The 20000-nt window shown below is 48.9% G+C and overlaps 1 protein-coding gene across 1 annotated transcript in view; it reads right to left on the bottom strand.

The window, feature by feature from the left end:
* The window catches only part of CHD5 (chromodomain helicase DNA binding protein 5), an 85380-nt gene that overhangs the window by 1997 nt on the left and 63383 nt on the right, over positions 1-20000 (bottom strand). Inside the window, exons 33-41 of the mRNA XM_015429816.1 lie at positions 19003-19132; positions 17449-17547; positions 15661-15795; positions 13844-13952; positions 11996-12128; positions 6712-6907; positions 4759-4922; positions 2624-2738; positions 2400-2450 (exon numbers count right to left, since the gene is read on the bottom strand). Coding sequence (XP_015285302.1) covers positions 2443-2450; positions 2624-2738; positions 4759-4922; positions 6712-6907; positions 11996-12128; positions 13844-13952; positions 15661-15795; positions 17449-17547; positions 19003-19132 — 1089 coding nt within the window. The 3' untranslated portion in view covers positions 2400-2442. The remainder of the gene's footprint in view (positions 1-2399; positions 2451-2623; positions 2739-4758; positions 4923-6711; positions 6908-11995; positions 12129-13843; positions 13953-15660; positions 15796-17448; positions 17548-19002; positions 19133-20000) is intronic.

Here is a 20000-nt window from a genome sequence, read left to right on the forward strand (position 1 = left end):
GGTTTGGGGGGGGTCTAAACCTCTCGGAGTCAAGGCTCTCTTCCGTAAGATGGAGCTTCCCTTCTGACAAATGGAGCTCTGACCCTTGAGACCTTCAATCCTGGAACTCTTGTTGGTTTAGAAGGTGCTACCGGACTCCGATCTGGCTCAAATCAGAACATTTTAACAGAGTGATCCTTATTCAAAGATGTGACATTCTATGGCAGGGGAATGTTGGGGACTAGTCAGCTCAGAAAGTACAGCAATGGCCTTTGCTTAGTAGCGCAGAACCCACTTTGCCTGTAGATGGCCCCATGTTCAGTCCCCGTCACTTTCGGTAAAAGCACCTCAGGTATCCCGTGCTGGGAGAGACCCTTCTCTGCCTGGGACCCTGGGCAGCCAACCAGGTTGGGTGATACTGAGCCAGAAGGATCGATGGTTTGATTTGGTATAGCTTCATAAGCAACACAAAGGGAGAGAAAAATGAAAAGCTAGCACCTACTACTCCAAATGGAGCCACGAACCCATGTACGGAGGCCCATAAAGGGCTGGGGGGGAAACTTTCAGATGCTTTCCCAGAATGCACGAGCCAGGTTATCCTGACAGGCCACCGTACTTGCAGGGTCACACCCTGTAGAGAGGCCTGATCCACAGCAAACAGTCAACGACAGCAAGGCAGTGTGGGTCCAGATCTCCTCATGGCAGAGACGCTCTGAGGGAGGCCTCCAATGAACCGCACTCTGATTATGCCTCGAATACAAAACAGTAGTGGTTCTGGAAATACTTTATTTTGGATTTATCCAAAGCATCCTAAGAATGCTAGTCTGCCTAGCATACTAAGAATTCTTGGGTGCAGATTCACCCCACCCCTGGACTGTGTGTTTGCCAGGTCCCATGAGGGCAAGTAATGGCTATTAAATCAGTTTCAGTCAAGCATAGGAATCCGATCCTACCTTGCGGGATCCTACCTTGCGGGAAATGAGGAAAAAAACACCTGGGATACAAATATGAACCATAGGTAAGAAACTTCCTGCCAATTTAATATCCCCCCAACAATCTTCTAGGAAAATGCTCCCCCCTGCACCCGAAGGCTATACTTTTCTCTCTCCTTCTCTGGGAAACTGAATATACTGGCTGTGTCCCTAAATCTGTGGTGGCTTGAAAGGACTATTCAGCTAAACCAGGAAGGAGGAGGAGGAGATTGGATTTATACCCCGCCCGTCACTCAGAGTCTCAGAGTGGCTTACAAACTCCTTTCCCTTCCCCTCCCTGTGAGGTCGGTGGGGCTGAGAGAGCTCTGAGAGAACTGCTCTTTCAAGAACAGCTCTGACAGAACTATGGCTTGCCCAAGGTCATCCAGCAGCTGCAAGTGGAAGAGTGGGGAATCAAACCCAGCTCTCCAAGATTAGAGTCCGTGAGCTTAACCACTACACCAAACTGAAGAAAAGGATGTGGGGTTTGCCGCAAGAACTGTTTTGCTTCAGGATCAGAGGGCAAGGCTACCTTGGCCTGGAAGAGGAAAAGCACACAAAGAGAAGATCCTCCCATGCTGTTCTGCAGGTGACCCATGCTAAGTAAGAATGGGGCATTCTTGGGAGGGGGGAGCATTTAAGGGAACCTCCCATCCGAAGGTCTGTGCTCCCAGTGACAGACACTCCATGGAGCAGCAGGAACAAAAATGGGAGCCAAAAAGTGGTGTTGGCAATGCTGTGACATCACTTCCTGTTTCAGAACTGGAAGTGACATCACAGTTTCACCGGTGCCAGTATTGAAGAAACCTCCATCCCCTCCTATTGATCCCAGGGATTGCCAGCTGGGAATTGGCAGCCCTATCCCCCCCTCAGCAAATGCCCAGCCTTGCCATCCTCTGGAGCGAGACCCCCTGCTGTACCTTCTGCAATTCCTTTTGCCTGGAAGCATAAAGTAAAGGTAAAGGTTCCCTTGCTCGAAAGCCAGTCGAGTCCGACTCTAGGGTTGCGGTGCTCATCTCCGTTTCCAAGCCGAAGAGCCAGCGCTGTCCGAAGACGTTTCCGTGGTCATGTGGCCGGCACGACTAAACACCAAGGCGCACGGAACGCTGTTCCCTTCCCACCGAAGTGGTACCTATTTATCTACTTGCAATTTCTTGCTTTCGAACTGCTAGGTTGGCAGGAGCTGGAACTAGAGACGGGAGCTCACTCCGTCATGCGGCAACTCAGGTCTCGAACGGCTGAACTACCGACCTTCCACAGCCTGCAGTTCAGCGTCTTAACCACTTGAGCCACCGCAGCCTGGAAGCATATTTAATACCAAAAGCCACCCTCAGAAAGTCCACTCGCTCACCAGATTCCGCACACATGCCCACGCATGCACACACACCTGATAACTGAAGACAGAACGACAGTACACGGGTGAGCAGAGAGTAATAAGACGGCCCTTACCTCTCGGAGCAATGAGAACTGCAGAGGAAACTCTTGCAAACGGCTAAATATCTATTAATGAGAGAGAAAACAGCCGGCTTGCCCAATGCCCTTTGCTTTGGTTTTTTTCTCGTGGCCCCCATTTTAAAATGTGTCCTCTTAAAGTAAAAGAGAGAGAGTGACAGAAAGAGAGAGACAGAGAGTGGGGGGGGGAGGGGAAGGCACCAACAGGAAACAGTACTCACCAGTCACGTACGGTCCCAGGGGCATCTGGCTGTAGTTAACAATTCCACCCGGTCCTGGACCTCGGAAGTTTGGCCCAAAGTTGTTGCTGTAGATCTGGGAGGAGCCAAAGGAGGCCTGTGGAGGGAAGAGGGTGTGTGTGTCTGTGTGCGCTGATTTGAAATCAGGACGCAAAAGCTCAGCATAGATGACATCTACGAGAATGTGCCAAAAAAGCTAGAAGGTGTGCCACAGGCCTCATCCACAGACATGGGGCTTTATGGAACAACCACAGCAAAAGAGGACGATCCCTGTGCCAAGGAGCATCCAATCCCAAATTGAGAGGTGGGGGGTGAGAGCGGCTTGAACGAGGGCTGCCAGCTCTGGGTTGGGAAATACCTGGAGATTTTGGGGGTGGAGCCTGGGGGGGGGACCCCAGCAGGGTACAGTGCCATCAAGCCCATCCTCCAAAGGAGCCATTTTCTCCAGGGGAACTCATGGAGACCAGTTGTTTATGTGTTTTTATTTTATTAGTCTTGTATCCTGCTCTCCCCGCAAGCAGGCTCAGGGCAGTTTCCATCAGTACTGATATAATATATAATACAATTGAAAACAACAATTTAAAAAAAACATAGATCATAAAATACCATGTAAAATTTGGTCAAATGTCTCGGAAATTTAGATGGTTCCTAGATGGCTATTCAGATCCAGGCCACTGATGAGAGATCAGCAGGTGGGAGGGACCGGGGATGCCCGCTGCCTCAACCAAAAGCCTGGTGGAAGAGCTCAGTCTTACAGGCCCTGGGGAATTGTAATAAATCCTGCAGGGCCCTGATCTTATACAGGAGCCAGCCCCGAAAAGGCCCTGGCCCTAGTTGAGGCAAGTCGGATGTCCCTGGGGCCGGGGACGACCACAGTGTGTTGGTTAGTAGACCGCAGTGCTCTGTGGGGGATCTCCAGGCCTCACCTGGAGGCTGGCAACCCTAGCTCAAACCCTGAAAAAGAACTGGAACAACTTCAGTCACTGCCAGTTCACAGCCAACCCTAGATCAGGTCATTCTGGCTGGCAGCATCAAAAAGCCTTTTCTTTGACTGCCAGCCGATCCCACGGCAGATCCTCGAGGTGCTAGCAGCGACGCTGGGGCTCAGCTTATCTCCAGCCTGGACAACCCAGGCCCTTTCGGTTTGCCTTCACGCCCCCATCTTCATAGCTGGGCGGTTTATGGGATTGCAACCAATGTTCCCTCCAAGCTATGGAGCCTTGTGAGCAAAAATTCTACTTTGTGAGCTACTGGCATTAAAATTGTGAGTGAGCAATTTGGCTGCTGCATAAATTAGTTGACTCTGGAGCCATCCTTCCTGAGCCAAGACAAAAATGTGTGAGCCGGAGGCTAAAAAACTGTGAGCTAGCTCACACTAACTCAGCTTAGAGGGAACACTGATTGCAACTTATGGGGTCAAGTGAGACCTTGTGGCAAAGTGAACCTAATGCAGGGTTGCCAGGTCCTGCCTCGTCGCTGGCAAGGGACTTTGGGGGACATTTCTGGAGGGGGCAGGGATATCCCCAATGTGATGACATCATCACACTAGGGATGCCAGAACCATTTAAAGGCAACCTTTTCCTTTTAAAGGGAACCTTAAAGGGGCCGCCCCTCTCCCTCCCTTCCCCTCCTGCAAGGTTTAAAGGGCCCTTCAGCTAATTAGCGGGCCATGTGCTCCCACCGATCAGTTGGAGGGCCCTTTAAATCTCGCAGAAGGGAGGGAGAGGGGTGGTTGCTGTTGGGGGCGGGGCTTCCCCGCCAGCCAGTTGGCTGGGGGTGGGCAGGAGCCCGTGAAATCAGGGGATCTCCCACCTGGGGCCTGGCACCCCTGTGTGCAGCTTACATTTCCTTCACCAGAGGTTAGCCACAACCAGCTTCTCTTTAGATGTCAGTTCCAGGTTGGGAAATTCCTGCAGATCTGGGAGTAGAGCCTGGGGAGGGGAGGGACCTCAGCAGGATATGATGCCGCAGAGTCCAACCTCCAAAGCAGCCATTTTGTCCAGGGGGAATTCATCCCGGTCATCTGGAGGTGACTCCAGGCCCCAGCAGGAGCTTGGCAACCCAATCCCCCACCCCTCGGACTCTCCAACCCTGAGCCGTTCCTCTTTCTCACCCACCTGCTGGACAGTGGGATCACTGCCTCGGTTTGTCAGACGGCTCAGAATGCTCCGTTCAGACATCTGCAGGCGAGCAGCAACGGGTGGGATCCGGGACAACATGGAGGGCAAGCGAGTCACGTCCGCTTTCATGTCACTCAACAGCTCTTCCAACTGGTTTAGGACTGCAACACAAAACACAACCGTTAGGGGCCAAATCCCGGGGCCAAGAAAACCAGAATTCTGTAAGCACTTGTGGCCATTTTGCAAAAGGAGCCCATCTGCAGGATGGCTCTTTGGGCTGCCAGTTTTACTCTTCTGCTCCTCACAGGGAGGGGCAAGCAGCTCTGCAGGGAACGTTAGTCTGGCTTGGATGGTGTCATCGGCCACCGTCTGTGTACTTTTGCAACCTACGGGGCCAGAAGCTTGCATTTCTTAAAAAGCGAAACATTCTTACGGAAGCTAAACCTTGAAGGCACTTCCATGCTCTATGGGTTTTCTATGTGTGCCTGTTGTTGAGAAGAGTTGTCATGTCTGGGTTGGAAAATACCTGGAGACTTTGGGGGTGGATCCAGGAGAGGGCGGGGTTTGGGGAGGGGAGGGGCCTCAGCATACTACAATGCCATAGTCCCCCCCTTCAAAGCAGCCATTTTCTCCAGGGGAGCTGATCTCTGTCAGTTGGAGATCAGTTGTAAAAGCGGGAGATCTCCAGGCCCCACCTGGAGGCTGGCAACCCTATTGTTGAGAGAGAGAGAGACCCTGGGGGTATCCAGTGGAGCTGGGACCGGGTTCGCTAAGAAACAAGCAGAAGAGGAGCAGACTGGTGCAGGGATTTGTGGGGTGTGAGCTTAAACAAAAATCAGTAACAAGGTCAAAATTCTGAAACAAGCTGTTTAGGTAAGAGCAGGTGGGCTTCTCAATGGCTTTGTTCTCACAGGGGCTGGGATAAAAACACAAAACACCCGAGAGCTGGCCCGGCATATGCAACCCAACATTTTCTTGCAATATGAGCCAATTACTGCCATTCAGTCTCACAGAGAAGAGTGTAGCATTAGAGTTGGGGGACAGTGTTGCAAAATTGCACCGTCCGCCAGGTGCGGGTGACCTAAACCCCACTGATATTGTTCCCATTAGGGGATCCAAAGAGGTTGATATGTCAAACTTAGAGAAACGTTCTCCACCCTCGCAGGGCCTTGCAAAGGGCAAGCCCAAAATACCGAATCCATGCTACTAAGACCTCCAAAGACATTTTAGTACAGAGTTTACAGACTCTACAGATTAATTCTAGCAGGAGAGCCCGTGTGGTGTAGTTTCGAATGTTGGACTAGGACCTGGGAGACCCAGCTTCAAATCCCCCACTCTGCTGTGGAGGCTTACTGGGCCGACCTTGGGCCAGTCACGCGCTCTCAGCCTAACCTACTTCACAGAGTTGGTGTCAGCAGTGTTCCCTCTAAACTGAGTTAGGGTGAGCTAGCTCACAGTTTTTTAGCCTCCGGCTCACACGTTTTTGTCTTAGCTCAGGAAGGAGGGCTCCAGAGCAAACTAACTGATGCCGCAGCCAAATCGCTCGCTCACAACTTTAATGCCAGCAGCTCACAAAAGCAGAATTTTTGCTCACAGGACTCCACAGCTTAGAGGGAGCACTGGATGTGAGGGTAAAATGGAGGAGATTTAAGTCGCTTTGGGCCACCCCTGGAGAGAAAAGCGGGGTATAAATGAAGCAAATAAATAGATCAAGATGGGTAGCCATGTTAGTCCGTCGGTAGCAGTAGTAAAAGAGCAAGAGTCCGGCAGCACCTTCTTCAGATACCTGAAGAAGTAGAGAAGAAAAGAAGAACAGAGAAGGAAAGGGATCCTGCACTGAGGTGGCAGGGAGTTCCACAGCCTCTCTGCCTTCCAAGAGCTCTTTGCCGATGCTGACCCAGGAGGAGGACGGCATCAGAGCCAGGGCAGCCCCTGCTGGGGAGGACACACCTTTGTGAAGGACGGCGTTGGCAGGCTTGTTCCCCGCGAGAGATTCTTTGGAGAGGTGCTGGTGGCTCTCGGCAAGGCACTCCACTTCGGCCAGGCGGGCGTTCAGGGCCATGGCCGGGTGATTGGGCTCCTGGGTCATGTTGAGGTACGCGGCCCGGCGCAGCTGCTCCTCGATCACCAACGCCTGCTCCAGCAGCTGGGACCAAAGGCAAAGAGGACAAGACAGGGGTTGCATCTCGCCTTACTGGATTACTGTACAAAAGGGGCAATATTCTGCTCCTCCCTTCCAGGGATACCAGCAGACTCCAAAATGATCTGGGTCTGACTCCGAGTCCCCAGAGATTCGTTTCAGATGGGACTGTGAGCCGTCGGGCACCAGGGACCAGCCCCAAACAAATCTAGATTTTACTTTGGGGGCATCCCTAGTTGTGGTGATGGAAAGTGACTTCCAGCTGCAGCCAATATAGGGTGACCAATTAGGGTTTTCAAGGCAAGAGACGAACAGAGGTGGCTTGCCCTTGCCTGCCTCTGCATAGCAACCCTGGATTTTGTTGGTGGTCTCCCATCTAAGTCCTAGCCAGGGCTGACCCTGCTGAGCTTCCATGATGTGAGAAGATCAGGTTAGTCAGGGCCATTCAGGCCAGGGCAAGAAATGCTTTACAGAAAAGGAAATGACAGAAGTGGACAATGAGATAGAAGTTTTAATTGCACAAATTAAGTCTGGGAAGGCCCCGGGCCCGGATGCAATTCCTCCCGAGGCTTTAAAAGCGTTTCCAGATTGGTGGGCTCCCTTTTTGGCGGCCCTTTTTACCGTTATAGATAGGTCAGGCGAAATGCCTGAAGTGTGGATGAATGCTACAGTAGTGCCAATCTTTAAAAAAGGTAACCGTGAGTTGCCTAGTAATTACAGGCCGATCAGCCTCCTCTCTACGATTGGGAAACTTTATGCAAGACATCTGGCGATTAAGCTCAATGCTTGGGTATCTGAACAACGGATACTGGGAATTGAACAAGCCGGCTTCTGTCAGGGGAAGTCCACCTTAGACCACTGTATAGTCTTAAATCACCTAGTAAATAAATACCACAAAGGGAAAGGAAGCAAGTTAATTGCTACCTTCCTTGATTTGAAGGGTGCTTTTGACTCTGTGTCTAGGGAGCTGCTATGGAAGAAACTAATGAAGCTGGGGATGGATTTAAGATTGCTATTCTTGATTAGGAAACTTTATACTGGTACAACCTGTCAAATTAGAGGCTCTAGTAAGGGTACTCTAACCCCAAAAATCATTACTAATATTGGGGTCAAACAGGGATGTATTTTAGCCCCGCTTCTCTTTAATTTGTTCCTTAATGATCTGGCTGCTTGTTTGGAAAAGTCTGAGGGCTATAGTCACTGCCCATGTTTAAGTGGACGACCAATTCCCCTGCTTCTATACGCTGATGATGCCGTCATTCTCTCCCGCTCTGAAGTAGGGATGAAAAAATTGTTGGAGTGTTTCCTGGATTATTGTGACCATAATGGACTTTCAGTGAATTTTGAAAAATCTAAAGTTATGGCCTTTGGGGGATTCTGGAAACCTATGAACTGGAGCATAAGGGGTAAAATAATTGAGCAGGTTAAAAGCTTTAAATATCTGGGGGTCACCTTTCATCATAACTCCAGGTGGGTAACACACAGAACAGAGGCAATTAAAACTGCGAACTGCTGTGTGCTCGCAATTTTGCGGTTTTATTACACTAAGGGTAATCAGTATGTGCCAGCAGCTATAAAAGTGTTTGCACACCAAATTAGCGCGAAGCTACTATATGGTATTCCTATCTGGATTACTGCTTTTAATAAAGCAGTTGAACAACTACAATCCAAATTCCTGAGGAAGATTCTGGGGTTGCCTTCGTGCGTATCTTATGCTGCCATTTGTCTGGAGCTTAATTTGAGACGGTTAGAGACCAAGGCCTGGATTATTACTTTCAGATTTTGGCTACGTCTGCATTTTAGATGTAACCACAATAGCCTTATCACCTATATGCTGGAAGAATCTCAATCCTCTGCGTGGCTTATGGCTATTGAAAAGAAAATCACTTCTATTGGTTTTAACCTGAGTGACCTTGTCATCCGGTCAGAGCTTGAGGTCTTTACTTTGCTTAAACAGAGACTTATTGATATAGAGTTGCAAGAGCTCAGAGCCCTTGCCTCCGGAAGGTGCTCCTCAGTAAGGTGGTCTTATCCCCTTTCTGGTACTCTACCATATTACTTTTTCTGTCTGACTTCACCGCAAATGTGTAGAGCTTATCTGTTGGCCCGTCTTAATGTTCTCCCCTCTGCTATTCTTGAGGGGAGATATAAGCAAATTCCTTATTCAATCAGGTTCTGTGGTTGTAACAGAAGTGAAATAGAAACTGTTGAGCACGTACTCTTACACTGTAAATTGTTAAATGACATTCGAGTGGAGTGTATAGAAGCCCCCCTTAGGATGGTAGCAGGCCAATCAGATAGAATCAAGGTACAATTTCTCCTTGCTTCACGAGATCTGGAGATCATTGAACTGACCGCTAAGTTTCTCCATTGTTTTATAAAACGGAAGAGTAACCCTGATCATATTAATGATTCTTAATTTATAAGTTTAAAAACTTAAGTTTAAAAGTTTGGAATGCCAGTTTATTTTATGATTCAGGCATCTTTTGTATGGTCAAATCTAACTTGTGACAACTTGAGTTAGGCCTGACATACCCACGACTATCTATTTTATAATTTCTCTTGGACTGTATTATTGGGAAATGTTTTAATATTCTATGCCAATAAAAGGTATTTGAATTTGTAGAATTTGTAGACAGAAGTGGACAGTTGCCAGTAAACCAGGGCTGCGGCCACACACACTAAATAATCCACTTTCAGTCTCGTTTCCAGCTGGATTTTACTGTGCGAACTGGCAAAATCCAGTTTGAAAGTGGATGGAAAGTGGATTCTTTAGTATGTGTGACCACAGCCCAAGTGTGAGCTGTGCACAGATTTAAGCCAGTGCACTAAAACGATTGCTCAGGGTGTTGTTGTCTATATTTATGACTTATCACGAGACCTTGTGCATGAAAGCTTCCTAACCAAGGACTCACAACAACCAGCCTTTAGGCCGCGGAAACGTCGGGCTGCGGAAATCCACACGCCAATTATCAGTAATGTTGAGTTGTATCGTTTCAGTCAGGCAAATTATTATTATTATTTTTCTTTGCTGATATCTCGCTATGAATTTTGAGGCTGTTTGTCTCTTTAATGATAAAAGTTTGCCGACTTTTCTTCCAAGGATTCAGGCTTCATGGGAGCAGACATGCATCTAAGCATATGTACGCGGCCCCAGAGAAGAATGTAAAACACATTTCCAAAGTGATCAGTTTTCTATTCTGGCAAGGACATCGGATTCAGCATCCATATAATTTGCTCTCTGCAAGAATGTGTCTCTTGGGCAGGAAGAAAGGCCCCTTTGCAGGCTCCAGCTTTCTCCAAAAGGCCCATGGCACTGAGAGCCCGTGGCACTGAGAGCTTGCTTATTGCCTGTGACTCAGCGCTTTCCAACAGCTGTGATCCCTCAAAAACAACTTGGTGCCACCTTTGCCTAACAGCAAATTTCACTGAGTCATCTGAGGCTTAGCGCTTTTGAAATGACGCAATCAATAAGGAAGAACAATAAATGTTCCAAACTGATGGGCAATAAACAGCATCAGGGCTTCTCCTGACGAGGCATAATTGTCTTTTGGATCTTGCTGCCAAAGCACGTGGTGATGGCCACTGGCTTAGCATGAAGAGGGGATTAGAAACACGCATGGAGTAGGATTTGTATCGCAAAAGGGACAATGATTAAACGGAACCTCCATGCTCAGAGGCAGTGTACCTTGGAAGAACACTTCCTGGGAGACACACAGCAGGGGAGGGAGCTGTCACCTTCACAGCGTTCTTGTGGGAAAATCCGACCAGCCACTGACCGAAACAGGAGGCTGGGCTAGACAAACCCTCACGGTCCTTCAGATCTAGGTATATGGGTGTACATCCCCCAAAGAAATGACAATGCTAAGGAAGTAGGGTTGCCAACTCTGGCTTGGGGAAATTCCTGGAGGTTTGGGGGCAGTGCAGGGGAAGGACAGAACCAGAGGAAGAGAGGGAGCTCTGCGGGGATGTGGTGCCACTCTAGAACCCCGGAGGCGGCCAGTTCCTCCTCAGCACTGATCTCTGCAGTGTGAAAAACAGCGGGCGTTCAAGAAAACCTCCAGTCCCACCTTGAGGCTGGCAACGCTATCTGGAGAGTGCAGGCCACCTGGCAATTTAAACAGCTGGTGTATTATTATTAAATTATTAATGATTTATTAATGATTTATTAAATCACCCAATCCCTGCTACCACAGGGCTCTGGGTGATGTACAACATTTAGTAAAAACATTAAAACCACAAAATATGTACATAAATCATGCTAATCCAGCAATCTAAAGTGGTCAAGTGGCAAAATTACAGTTTCTTCCCAATTCCGGACTGCAGCCATTTCGTAGGTATGCGGAGGAGGAATAAAACAATCTGATGGGAGGAGGAGGAGGAGGAGGATGCCAGTCAAGACGGAAGCCTGGCGGAACATCTCTGCCATAGAAGCATCTTGATTCCATTTGGTCCACCCATGAAGGTACACTGCTTCTGCATGGGAAGGTTCCATTTAGCTCTCAGAGCCAGGGGTCGTTTCATAGAAAAAGAGCTAGGGGAACTCATTAGCATAACTCATTTGCATATGCCACACCCCCTGACATCACCGGAAGTGTATCATAAGGCCACACCCCCTGACATCACCAGAAGTGTGTCATAAGGCCACACACCCCGCCCCCAACGGTCCTGGCTGCCGCCGGCGGCCTTGCAGCTCCACTGCCGAGCCCCATAAGGGGCCCGGCGGTGGACCTGCAAGGCCGGCGGGAGTGCAAGGAAGCCCCGCGAAGGCCCTCCCTGGCCTCAGGCAGGCATGGGTGGGGAGAGGCAGGGAGGAAGCAACTTACCCTCCCTCTTCTCCTGCCTCCTCCTGGCTGAATGAGGGCCGGGGGCGGGGCTTCGTCATGTGCCCCGCCCCCCATACCTCACCCGGGGGAACTGCGATCCCCCGCGATCCCCCCCGAAATGACCTCTGCTCAGAGCCTCTCTGGATTTCCCCAGTCCTCTTTTTAAAAAAAACCCAACCGAGGCTAGGATTCCCACCTAGGTAGGCTAGGTGTTTTCAGTGGACGCCACCTACAATCCCTTGCACGAGCCCTCTTCCGAGAAACTCACCTTGAATCGCCGAGCCAGGAACTTGTTCTTCATCTCCAGGTAGTTGCCCTTGTGGATCTCTGACTTGAAGGGCTCGTTGAGGATGACGTAATGAGGGTCATTCTGGATGTCTTGCCAGCGAGCGTAGCCGTGGCTGAGGGCAGCAACCAGCGTTAAGGGAAACCACAGAGGCCTCATCGAGAAGATGTATAAAAGGAAAAATAAAGTTTCACAAAGGGCTCTCCTTGGATCGCTGAGTCCAAAACTCCTGTTTCTTTTCAATGGCCTTTGGAAAAGTTGCTGGCTTGATTGGATTTGCCTTTAAATCGATTGGGAATGGGATGGGTGATGTGTACAAGGCAAAGAAGGAGCTCTATAACCAATCGTGGGTTAATAGGTAAGCTGCAGTGGCTCAAGCGGTTAAGACGCTGAACTGCAGGCTGTGGAAGGTCAGTAGTTCAGCAGTTCGAGACCCGGGTGCCGCATGATGGAGTGAGCTCCTATCTCTAGTTCCAGCTCCTGCCAACCTAGCAGTTCGAAAGCAAGAGATTGCAAGTAGATAAATAGGTACCACTTAGGTGGGAAGGTAACAGCGTTCCGTGCGCCTTCGTGTTTAGTCATGCCGGCCACATGACCATGGAAACGTCTTCGGACAGCGCTGGCTCTTCGGCTTGGAAACGGAGATGAGCACCGCAACCCTAGAGTCGGATTCTACTGGCTTTCAAGCAAGGGAACCTTTACCTTTACCTTTAGGTAAGGGGAAGAGCCGTGACTCAGTGGTAGAGCAGACCTTTCCACACAGGAAGTCCCAGGTTCAATCTCCGACAACCCCATCTGAAAGGAACAGGAGTGGTGCAAAAGATCTCTACCTGAGACAAAGGAGAGCCACTGCCAGTCTGAGTAGACAATGCTGGCCTTGACAGACCAAGGGTCTGACTCAATATAAAAACACCTTTAAAGGTTCACAGGTCCGCCTATCACAGAAGGACTCCCAAACGGGCCAACTAATCCATACAAACAGGGTGCTGTTTGAAAACATACGATGCATGGGAGAAAACAAACATGGTTTGATTCCTCCAAAGCTGCTCATCAGACATCCAAACTCTGTTTAGCACGTAGCAGCCTAATACCAGGCAGGCCAGCCCTTCTGTGACATCGAATAAACCCATGCGAAGCTGTAACACCTCTGACTACAAAAAAGTAACACTCCATGCGGCCATCAAATCAGCTCAGAGGATGTTGAGGAGGCAGGCACACAGGCAGGAGGCAGGGACAGAGGATCAAGTCAAGAGATACCTCCTGGGAGAATTTACAATTCCCTACGCGGAAACGTCTTCGGACACCGCTGGCTCTTCGGCTTTGAAACGGAGATGAGCACCGCAACCCTAGAGTCGGATTCGACTGGCTTTCGAGCCAGGGAACCTTTACCTTTACCTTTTACACGAATAAGCGGGAGCGAAGGTGGCATGGTATAGCCCCATCTCACGGGATCTCAGAAGCTAAGCAGGGTCAGTACTTGGAAGGGAGACCGCCAAAAAAGGCTCTGCAGAGGAAGGCAACGGCCAACCACCTCTGCTTCGCACCTGCCTTGAAAGCCCCTCGCTGGAGTAGCCATAAGTCGGGTGCGACTTGATGGCACTTTACACACACACAAACTAATAAGCATTTGGTATTTGATACACACCAGCTCCTTCACCAGCATAATCTAACACCATCCTGTACCTCCCTCTGCCACCACAACAGCTAGAAACTTACTTTCCTGTTTTGGTGTCTAAACAGCGGCGGCCATGAGGGCCACTGGTTAGTGCTGCTGCTTACCTGCCTGCCTCTCCACTAACCAGAACTCTCCATGAACAGAACTAAGGATACGTGACGATTCCTGCCAGCAGCCAGTAATCGTGCCTCCGGTGCCAGATGTCATAAATCTTCCCCGAGGAAACAGCGGCCCTCTCTTCGTTCTGCCACAGCGTGTGCAGCTCTGCAAAGGCAAGCAGAGAAGAGCTGCGTTCAGCTATCGGGGAATAGTCTATTTATTTATTTCCTTATTTACAATGGTTTTGTGCCAACTATCCACCTAACTCAGGGCTCCCCATGGTGGCAAAAAATCACAACATTAAAACAACTTTTGAAAATAAAGGTACCCTATTCAGCTAGATATTGTCCCTGTAAGTTAAGTCGCATTGAAACAAATTTCACATATCCTTTTTTATTGCCCTTTTTATGTAGAAATTCATACTAAATATCTAAACCCTATTTTGGCAAATAAGACGGGATTCTATGGTCACATTAAGGTTCATTTTATTCTGAATGACTCCTCTCCGAATATAATTGAGAAGGTGGTAATATTTTTGCAGCGCACTATAAAGTTGTGCTGTGATAAGTTATAAAAAGTCAGTCTGATGGTATATTTACGCAGTTGTAATCTAAAAGCAATCTATATTCTATGTTCCATCTTATCTCTTTTATATGCCAATAAAGGACTCATTGATTGATTTAACTTTTGAAAATAGGCATTATAAAACCAATTAAAAACAACCATCAAACAAAACACACAAGCAATTAAAACACATAAAGAGGAAGCAGGGATGGCGAGGGAATGCCAAATGAAACGGGTAAGTCTTTGCCCATTGGCAGAAGTCAATGATCGAGAGGAACCGATGAATCTTCCTGGGACAGGAATTCTATAATTTTGGTGCCACGACTGAGAAGGACCTCTCTTGGGTTGGCACCTATCTAGCCCAAAAATAATCACAGTGGTTGGGTAGGCTCATATGGGAGTAGTTGGTCCTTTCGATATGATGTAGGCTTCCCAAGTCCCCCCGGGGGGCGGGCAACCCCCGCCCCAGAGGCCCGTTCCCTGCCGCCGGCGAATCAGGCCCCGGGGGGAACCCTACCCCAACATGTGCGTCACCCAGAAGTGACGCGACCACGTCGGGCACGCTGGGGGCAGGGGCACGGTCATCCAAGGGAAAACTCTATGGTTTTCCCTCGGATGGTCGTGGCCCCGCCCCCAGCATGCCCAGCGTCGTCACATCACTTCCGGGTGACATGCCGCGGCGTGCGTGCGCTCCAGCCGCGGCGCGGGAGTCCCTTGGTAAGGAGAAATTTCGACTTGGTAACCCCTAATATGATGGTCCCAAGCTACATATGGCTTTAAAGGTCAATACCAGCACCTTAAATTGGGCCTGGGAGCTCATTGGAAGCCAGCGTAGGTGGAACAAGACTGGAGCGATGTGGCCCTACAAGCCCTTATTCTAGCTGCAGCATTCTGTACCAGCTGTAGCTTCTGAACACTCTTCAAGGGCAACCTCATGCAGAGCACATTGCAGGATTCTAACCTAGGTCTTACCAGTGGCAGGATCTAGGAAAGGTGACCACTGGCTCCCTTTTATGCCAATAAAGGTGTTTGTTTGTTTGTTTGACCACTGGCTCCCAGTAACAAAGTAATATAAGATTGGGAAAGACTAGTAGGTTATGGTACTAAAAGTATAATTAACTGCTCCTTTGATTGGATAATTCATAGTTAATTTATTAACCCAAACTTGAAAGTTGATGTGTCATAATATCTATATGTCCTTGTTTATGTTTGTTTGTCTAAAAACTAATAAACATATTATTTTTAAAAAGAAAGAAATTGGGGGAAACTCTGGCCTGCATGACCCAGAGAGGAGAGTTCGCCCATTTACCCGTGAAGCCTCCGTCCGCAATGTTGAACATGAACCGAATCCCGTTCTTGTCGTCCTTCTTCCCATCCTCCTCCTCCTCCTTTTCCCCATTCTGCTGAGCCTCTGCTTGCCCCTTCTCTTCAGCTTTGGTGTCATCTGCTTAGCAAATACAAGCATCAGAACCAAATGTAGTAAGGCCCCAGGCACCAAATGTGTTCCAGCTGCCATGACTGCACTCAGAGCTTGGCCATGGCAAGATGACCCAGCACAGCACACCAGGGGCCAGGGCACTGCCCACCTTGCCACTTCCATATGGGCTTTGCAAAACAGGATCCTAACCAGGTCTGGGTGGGCACGACAAGCCATCTACCTGCTTGGCGCAGTTCCAGACATAGGGTTTCCACAACACCTGGGATGGCACCATAGACCCGGGCATACATTCTATTTTTTTAACATTGCATTTAAATAGTGCAGGTAGTGAATCTCCTATGGACAGGAATACATTTGGAGAAAAGGCTATGCTCTCTATCCCATTGTTATCCTATCTGCGCCTTCCCCTCCATGGGGTCCTCACAACAACCCGATGAGGTAGGTTAAGCTGAGAGAGAGGCCAGCCCAAAGTCATCCAGTCAACTTCCAAGACAGGGTGGGGGTGACACTGTGACCATCCTCCACCGCTGTCTTGCATTACATCGCACAGCTGGACGTTGCTCTGAGCCAATGGGACAGAACAAGAAGATCAATCCAATAAAGAGTTTTCTCCCGGCTGGTTTTACATTTGCATGTGGGATCAAAGCAAACTCTAAAGATTGTCATTTCTTTTCAAAAACTGAAGAGGGGCAAGAAGGGAAGGGAGCAGATCTGCTTGTTGCAATGGTGGCTGTTTAATGTTAGTCCTGGGCTGCAGTTAGTTTCCAGCCTGGATCCAGGTATGACCCCCAACTATCCCCCAGAATGGTTTGGCATCACAGACAACACAGGCAAAGAAGTACTTTTCTCCCTTTCTCACAAGACAAGCACTCGTGGGCACTCCATGAAATTGCTGAGCGGTTGGGTTAGAACGGATAAAAGGAAGTCCTTCTTCCCCCAAAGAGTGATTAACACATGGAATTCACTGCCACAGGAGGTGGTGGCAGCTACAAGCATGGACAGCTTCAAGAGGGAATCAGATAAGCATATGGAGCAGAGGTCCATCAGTGGCTATTGGCCACAAGGTATAGATAGAAACTCTCAGTCTGGGGCAAGTGATGCTCTGTATTCTTGGTGCTTGGGGGGGGGGGCAACAGTGGGAGAGCTTCTAGTGTGCTGGCCCCACTGATGGACCTCCTGATGGCACCTGGTATTTTTGACCACTGCGTGACAGAATGTTGGACTGGATGGGCCTTTGGCCTGATCCAACATTGGCATCTCTTATGTTCTTATGTTCCCAAATGGCGTATGGGGCATATTAGCCTGCTGTGAGAAACGGATTAGTTCACACAAAGCTCTGCGGCCGACAACAGGGTAGCAGAAAAACCAGTTTGTGTCCTTGGATGATCCTTAATAATAAGTTGGCTGCTAATTGTGTTGGGAGAGAAGGAAGGGGAGCTGGAAAAAACCCCTCTGGAAATTCCAAAAAATCCCCAAAAGCATTGCTCTGATAAAAGGACAGGGCTGGTCTGGGAAGAGGTAGAAACTGTCCTGGTCTTTCATCCAGGAGGAGATGTTGGTCCAGGCAAGGAAGCCACCCTCCAGGCTTAGTAAAAGGGCAGATATTCTTAGCAGACAGCCCAGGAAAATGGCTCACAAGGCTGGAGAAGAGACTTTTACCTAGCTTGGAGTCTTTACTGCCACCTTTACAGGGACTAGCATTTAATTCCGGCTTTTCTGCAGTCTTCTCGTTCTCCTGAGAGGCCTCATCTGCAAGAGCTAGGAGCAAAAGCAAAGCAGACACATTAAGCTAGAAAAAAGGTTTATGTTCCTGCATTGTATCCTCACAACAACCTTATGAGGTAGGCTAGGCTGAGCCAGAGTGACCAGCTTAAGTTCAACTACTGAGCTCCATGGCTAGCAGGAATATGAGCCTGGGTATTGCCAACCTATCCAACTATTACACCACACCAGTACTCAGTTCTGAATTCCCTTTGTTTCATATGAGTAGGGATGTGCAAAAAAAATTCTGGGATTTTTCAGGTTCGGGTGTATTGGACCCGAAAAATATCAGCATTTCCCAATATTCCCGAATCTCAATATGGTATTTGGATTCAGGATTTTTTAGGAAGCCAGAATCCTTTCGGCTCTATTATACCCTATGGAGACCATTATAGTCAATGGTCCCCATAGGGTATGATGGGGAATCGATTTGGGGGTATCTGAGGGTCTTGGGGGCTGTTCTTTGAAGTAGAGGCACCAAACTTGCAGCATAGCTGCTGATCCAGCTCCTCAAAAGAACCCTCATGTTTCAAAAATATTGGACGAGGGAGTCCAATTCTATGGGCCCCCAAAGAAGGGGCCCTCATCCTCCATTGTTTCCAATGGAGAGGGGGGGAAGGCATTTAAAGGGATCACGGACCCTTTAAACACCTTCTGCAAGCTGTGAGTTAACTCCGAAGGCTTTTAAAGGGACTGAGACCCCTTCAAACCCCATCTAACTGCAGATAATCCAGGATAATCCAGGATAATTCCAGGATAATCCCAAATATTTGGGGGATCATCTGGGAACGGCTATATCAGGTAGCTGAAAATTGGCTCTTATCTGTATTCAGCTGAGAAAATACCTGAAAATACCAGTAAGGTATTTGGGGGGGGGGGTTTTTGGATACAGCCAAATGCACATCCCAAAATATGAGGATGATTTCTCTATTCAGATGGTGTCTCTCTCTTTGGTTACCTGGGTCACTGATGTGATCAATCTGGTATAGTAGGGAGTTTACTTGAATACTGATACCCTTCTTTTCTCCCCAATGGGGACCTGAAGCAGCTTGCAACATCATTCTTCCTTCTTCCATTTTTTTCTCGAAACACCCGTGAGATAGGTCAGGCTGGGAGAACGTGACTGGCCCAAGGTCACCCAGCAAGCTTCCACAGTAGAGTAGGGATTCAGACTTGGGTACCCCTCCTCTCCCCTGCTGTGTGTCTGTTTTTTGTTTTTAACTTTTTGGTTTCAATAAAATAGCTGGCTCACTGAGTGTGTATTAATAGTAATTTTGGTGGCATTTCACTCCTCCAATTCCAAAGGCTGATACTAATATTTTTAAATTCAATTTATCATGAATTTTCAATCAAATGTACGTTCCAAGCTATAGGCAGACCCCAGACCCCTTCAAATCCCACAACTCTAACCTCCCAAAGGTTGCTCGGTCCCAGAGCAAGACAGATCCTAACCTTTACTGGGCTGTTCTGAATTAGGTTCTGCCTTCTCTCCCTCTTCAGTGTTTTCCTCTCCGGGTTTTGCTTGGCTCTCGGCACCATCTTCCCTTTCCTCATTTTCAGTCTTCTCCCCACCGGATGGCACCTTGATGCAAAGCACAGTTTTGGTTGTTCCAGGCCCAACAGAGATAAGCGTAGGTCACCCCCCATAAATGAGCTCCCCCAAACTCTTAACAGCAGCAGTACATTTTCTGTTTCCTGAACTAAAAACAGGAGGTGAAGCAAAAAACGGTGGTTGCTTACCTGTAACCGTTGTTCATTGAAAGTGGCTTCTGTGCGGGCACACATCCCTCCCTCCTTCCCCGCTGTGGGAGTCTTCCGCTCTAATAAAGCGGCAGAAGGAGAACTGAGGGGAGAGGGCAGGCTCCGCCCAGGTCAGGTGGTATTTTGGGCGGGAAACCGCCTCCTGGTTGGAGCCTAGCCCTCTCGGGTATAAAAATTCTACAAATAAGCTCGCTAGCTCCTCCCGGTGGTCGGCCTGCATACTGCAGTCCCATGTGGGACCGCACAGAAGCCTTGAAAATGAACAGTGTGTTACCAAGCAGAGACTTGGGGCGGCTGCAGGGTTCTTCCGGTCTCACAGGGATCCAATCAGAAGGAACAGGGAAGCCCATTACAAGCCCATTCCTTCACAATGACTACTAGCCATGGTGACTAAAGAGAACCATCATATACAAAGAGAGCAGACCTTTGAATACCAGAGTAGGAGGTAACATCAGGAGAAGGCCTTGGCCTTTCTGCTCTACTTGTCAGCACTACCGGGCGACTGGTTGGCTGCTGTGTGAAACAGGCTGCTGGACTAGATGGACCCCTGGTCTGACCCAGCAGGGCTCTTTCCTATGACTTCACATTTTAGGCCACGCCTCCATCCTATTTGAAAGCTAGAGTTGGATCATTTAAGTTCTACATTCACTTGTGTGCGCGCTTGCTCTGGAACGGTGGCGTGAGACTCG

Source organism: Gekko japonicus, unplaced genomic scaffold (assembly GCF_001447785.1).
Source record: "Gekko japonicus isolate JY-2015 unplaced genomic scaffold, Gekko_japonicus_V1.1 scaffold1166, whole genome shotgun sequence".
In the NCBI taxonomy this organism is placed as follows: domain Eukaryota; kingdom Metazoa; phylum Chordata; class Lepidosauria; order Squamata; family Gekkonidae; genus Gekko; species Gekko japonicus.